Raw genomic sequence first — 5,114 nt, forward strand, 5'->3', positions numbered from 1 at the left:
TTCTTTGAAAAAATAATTTAACTTTCGCAAGCGACCTTTCACACACTTCATTTGTGTAATTAATGTCTAATTTACAATCATTCCAAATATCACAGTGTCTTTCCAAACACTCAAACCAATTACCAGTTAATGCCAATTTTAACTTCATTATATTGTCAACATTTCTTCTGCAAGAGTACCACGGCTTGGCCCAGTGATCTACAATAAAATTGCATCCTTTCTTATCGATTCTTTTTTTCAAAAGTCAAATGCATATATTCCATACAATAGATAGCTCTTGAATTCCATCTTGCATTTGAAATAGGCTCTGGTTTAAAAAAATGAATTGTGGGTAATGTCATTGTGTCTCGATAAAACTTGTATCCTTTACACAACAAATCCAGTTCCGTATAATCATTCCTGTCATATTTTTTACTTTTAATAACCAGCCCGTTAGGCTTGTATTTTTCAATTAAATCATGGTAGTTACTAATCAACTCATTAATGAACCAGTATTTAACATTAGGCGATGTTGATAAGGATTCAAACCTTGAGTTCATAAAATGCTTAAGAATCAGATCGAGAACATTAAGTTGACAAGAATGAAACACTAAACCTGGAACAATTTTTGTCAAATGCTTAATTATTTCATTTTAAGAACCTGTGTTTGCTGCAGTGGTGTCACATATTACAATGGAAATATTATTTATTAAATTCTAAGATAATATTGTGTAACATGTTATAAATAGAAACAGAGTTGCTTTTCTCTTATTTTTTCAAAGATATAACCAAAAGTTTAGACTTGCTCAAAATGCAAGTGCTATAATAATGTTGCTTGTCTACAACAACAACAACAAAAAGCAATATATTTACCAGAAATATAGATGTTTTACATAAGAATGTTATACGTTATAAAAAATATTTGTACAGTCTACATTCTGGATGGTTCACTCTCATATAGCTAGGCTAAATCGAGGAGAGCGACCATGAACAAAACAAAACAAAACAAAAGAAAGAAAAGAAAAAAAAGAAGCAAATAAAATAAATAATACACTCACAGAAGGTTGCAATTAGTTCATTCATACATTCATATTTGTATCTTATATAATTTATATGGTGATTTATCTATTATCACCATTGATACTATTGCCGTTTCTATTTATTTTGATGTAGCAAGTAGTATTTTAATTTGGTTTTGAGAACATATTTTTTAGTATTGCTAAAAGGGATTGATTTTAATTTATTTTGAATTTGATTCCAGTCCATTAATGCAGAGTATTTAAAGGAATGTTTGCCGTAGGATTTTGTATTATATTTTTGCACACTCAGTGCACCTCTGCAAGAATTTCTTGTAAGTTGGCAGCTAATTGTACTGCGTAGAGTAAACCATTTATTAAATATAGGAGGTAGTTTTTTGTTAAGGCAGCTGTGAATAAGTAAACAATTTTCAATTTTGATAATATCATGCAGTTTTAAAATTTGTAGTGTGTTAAAAGATGGGAATGTATGTGCATTGTTTGGTAGAAATTCAATAACCCTGACTGCTTTTTTCTGCATGATAAATAGGCGATTTACAGTACTTATGTTTTGACTCCATGATAAAAGGCAATATGTGAGATGAGAGTGAAACAAAGCATAGTAAATAGATTTTAAAGTTTTTTGTTGTATAAAATGTCTTAGCTTTGACAGGATGGCAAGGGATCTATTCAACTTATTAGATAAATCGTTATAATGGTAAGTCCAGGCTAAGTTTTCATCTAGCTTTATACCCAAGTAGTTTACAAATTTTTTGCACCAAAGTTTTTTCCCATTTAACTTAATTTTGAGGTGCTGATCTAATTTTTTGTGACGACTTTTAAATAATATTAAATCAGTTTTTTTGGAGTTGAGGGAAATTTTGTTGGCATTTAGCCAGAGGCATAGTTTTTTAAGATCATAATTAACATATTTGTTGATTTTTTTTATGGACTTAATAAAATAGAGAAGGTTTGTGTCATCTGCAAAGTGTTGGACTCTACAAAATTTTAAAGCTTTAGACATGTCATTTATATAAATAAGAAACAATAAAGGGCCAAGGACAGATCCCTGAGGAACACATACTTTGATATCGTTTAGGTCTGAGCTCATCCCACTAATGGATACTAATTGAGTTCTATTAGTAAGGAAAGATTTGAACCAAGAGTTTGAGACTCCTCTAATACCATAGTACGATAGCTTATAAAGTAAAATGTCAATATCTACAGTGTCAAAAGCCTTTTGAAGGTCGATAAAAATGCCACATCCAAACATTCCTTCATCCAGAGAATCTTTAACTTTTTCTGTTAGACTTAATAAAGCAAGTGATGTAGAGTAGTTTGTTCGAAAACCAAATTGTAATTCACAAAACAATTTATTTTCATTGAAGAATTTGTATAAGCGGTTAAACATTAGCCTTTCAAGAATTTTATCAATGTTGGAGAGGAGGGAAATTGGCCTATAGTTTGATATTAATAGTTTTGAATCAGTTTTAAAAATAGGTACAACTTTGGCAGTTTTTAAGTTTTCTGGGAAAATACCACTTGAGAACGAGATATTAAAAATGTTAGAAAGAATTCTTGAGAGTTCTGTTTTTAATAGTTTTAGAATTTTAACAGGCAGACCATTTGGTCCAGAAGCTTTATTTGCGTCTAAAGAGTTGATAATATTTGAAATTTCATGTTCGTCAGTAGGTTTTATAAAGAATGATTTTTGAAAAGGATTTGATAAGTAATATGTAAAATGATTCATGGATGAAGGAATTGTTGCCTGGACATCCTTACCAATGTTAGTAAAGTAGTTGTTGAAAGCATTACAAATATCAGAGGGGTTTGTTATTGTTTTATTGTTATGTATGATTACATTAGGATTTGTTTGAGAGTTACTTTTAATATTAATAATGTTTTTAATGCCTTTCCAGGTTGCTTTTATATTCTTTATGTTTTCAGTAAAATAATTATCGTAGTATTTTTTTTTGCTTTCTTTGAGTTTAGATTGGAGGTTATTACGAAATGTTTTATACTCATTATGATATATGGTTTTATTTGTTTGATTTTTAGACCTAATATATTTTTTAAAGAGATTATTTTTGTGCTGTATAGAGTGCTTGAGTTCATCTGATATCCATGGTTTAGTCATGAATTTAATGTTTTGTTTGTTAAGCTTTTTCAAAGGCGCATGGATATCGAGCAGTAGATTGATGTTGGAAATAGTATTCTCAAGAGACTGAGTACAATTATCAGGGTATATTTTTGGTTCTCTGTCTAAACTAAGATTGTGAAAATCGTTTCTAAATGCAACTTCATTGAACCTTTTCCAGTTTCTTTCCTGGATTAAGAGCTTATTATTAGGTGGTGGTTTAAGAATATTATAGGCTATCAGAAATTGTGGAAGATGATCTGAGATTGTGGTGGTAAGATTCCCTGCTTTATATTTATTTGATTTAAGATTTGAAAAGATGTTGTCTATTAGTGTTTTTGATGTTTTACAGATACGAGTAGGGTGGACAATGTGAGGTAGAAAGTAATATGAGGTGAGTGAATCTAAAAAGTCTCTAGTATATGAATCTGTGTCATACTTTAACAGATCAATGTTGAAATCCCCTAAAATGAATACAGTTTTATTTTCTTTTGTTAGGTTTTTGAGTAACGGATTAAGATAGAATGATAGGAAGTTGTCTAAAGACATTTTTGGATGCCTGTAAACACAACCAACGATAATGTTTGATTTTTTAGGATTTATAATTTCAATAAAGATAGATTCTAGTTCTTTTGGTTTAAAGATGTGGAGATCGTTTCTGGGTTTATAGGCGAGCCTGTTATTTATATATAATAATGCACCACCTGCATGTGATTCAGATGGTGTGTGTTCATAGGAATACCCATTAAGTGTTAAGTTGCTAGTTTGTGGGCTTTTTTTATTCAATGTGGTTTCCGATATACCAATTATGTCAAATTCAAGTTTTGTTGATTGGAGTAGATTTTCAAGGTCATCAAAATGTTTCGAGAGTGATGATATATTGATATGAAAGACATTGAATGAGGATTTGTCAGCTGCTATACATTTTAAATCATCAACATTGATGTAGTAACTGTTTATTGAGGTTTTTCGAGTTTTGTTGTTGTTATTAATATGTGTATTAAATGTGTTGAATACTGTGTGAAGACTCTCTATGGGAAAACCTGATACTTGATAATTTTTGTTTATTTTAGTGTCACCATTAGCAAGATTTTCATTGTCAGTTATAATTTCGTTATTGAAGGGAAATATACTAGCTAAGCAATTTATACAAAACCATGAACAATTTTTTGAGGAGTTTTTTAGTAATTGGTAGTCAATATCATTGAGGTTGTTACATTTTAGGTGGACCCAATTGAGGCAGTTATCACAAAAAATAGCTTTCTGATTTTTATAGATATTATCTTTGCAAACAGCACATTCGCTATGTGTAGTTTTCATTACTGTGAATTGATATGGCGATAAAATATATGAGTAAGATTATTTATATGAATGTAAGTAACTGCAATCTAAACTGCAATCAAAAAATAATAATATTAAAAAAATAAAAAATAAAAATAAAAGAAAGTACTGATCAAAACAAAAAAAGACGCAAAAATAATAGAAACAAACAAACAGAAACAAAAAAATAAAAAAAAATAAAAAAATTACAAGGATTAAGACTTTTTTTTATTCAACGAAACCAACCAAGCGCACATTTTTTAACAAAGGAATTTTATGCTATTTATCGTTTGCAATGTCTTCAATTTAAAAACACCAGAAACAGAATAAAAATAAAAAGTAAAAATATAATAAACATCACAAAAATTATTACTATATCGCTAAATTTTATATAATATAAAAGGCTTGAAAAAGTTCAAATATAGTGCCGCAAATCAAAATAAAACAAAACAAACAAACCAATAAAAGAAAAAAAAAAGAAAAACAAGTGCAAATCAAAGGTACCATTGCTCGAACTCCAAAGCTATAAGCGATTTATGTCGACTCAAAAAGATTTTAGTAAAACATACCTGGGATCCTCTTTCTTTTTCTTAACTTTAAGTAGGGCTGGATATTCGAGGTACCCGCTTACTATTGACTTGTTTTCTATTAGGCGACGACGT

At 29.5% G+C, this 5,114-nt stretch overlaps 1 protein-coding gene across 1 annotated transcript; it reads right to left on the bottom strand.

Annotated features, from left to right (window-relative positions):
• Positions 1-221: 221 nt before the first annotated feature.
• On the bottom strand, positions 222-4,452 carry LOC136082087 (uncharacterized). The gene is made up of 3 exons (XM_065800665.1): positions 2,080-4,452; positions 641-695; positions 222-595 (listed from the first exon to the last, which is right to left on the bottom strand). The coding sequence occupies exons 1-3, from the start codon at positions 4,450-4,452 to the stop codon at positions 222-224; spliced, it is 2,802 nt and encodes a 933-aa protein (XP_065656737.1).
• Positions 4,453-5,114: the final 662 nt, after the last annotated feature.

The sequence above is a fragment of the Hydra vulgaris genome, chromosome 06, assembly GCF_038396675.1.
Source record: "Hydra vulgaris chromosome 06, alternate assembly HydraT2T_AEP".
NCBI lineage: Eukaryota > Metazoa > Cnidaria > Hydrozoa > Anthoathecata > Hydridae > Hydra > Hydra vulgaris.

Excerpts from the sequence above, each read along its gene's own strand:
- LOC136082087 (XM_065800665.1), bottom strand. The coding sequence starts at position 4,452 with ATGAAAACTACACATAGCGAATGTGCTGTTTGCAAAGATAATATCTAT. Across the intron at positions 696-2,079 it reads CAGACCTAAACGATATCAAA|AATTTAATAAATAATATTTC; the intron begins GTATGTGTTCCT and ends ATATTATCTTAG. Across the intron at positions 596-640 it reads CACCACTGCAGCAAACACAG|GTTTAGTGTTTCATTCTTGT; the intron begins GTTCTTAAAATG and ends AAATTGTTCCAG.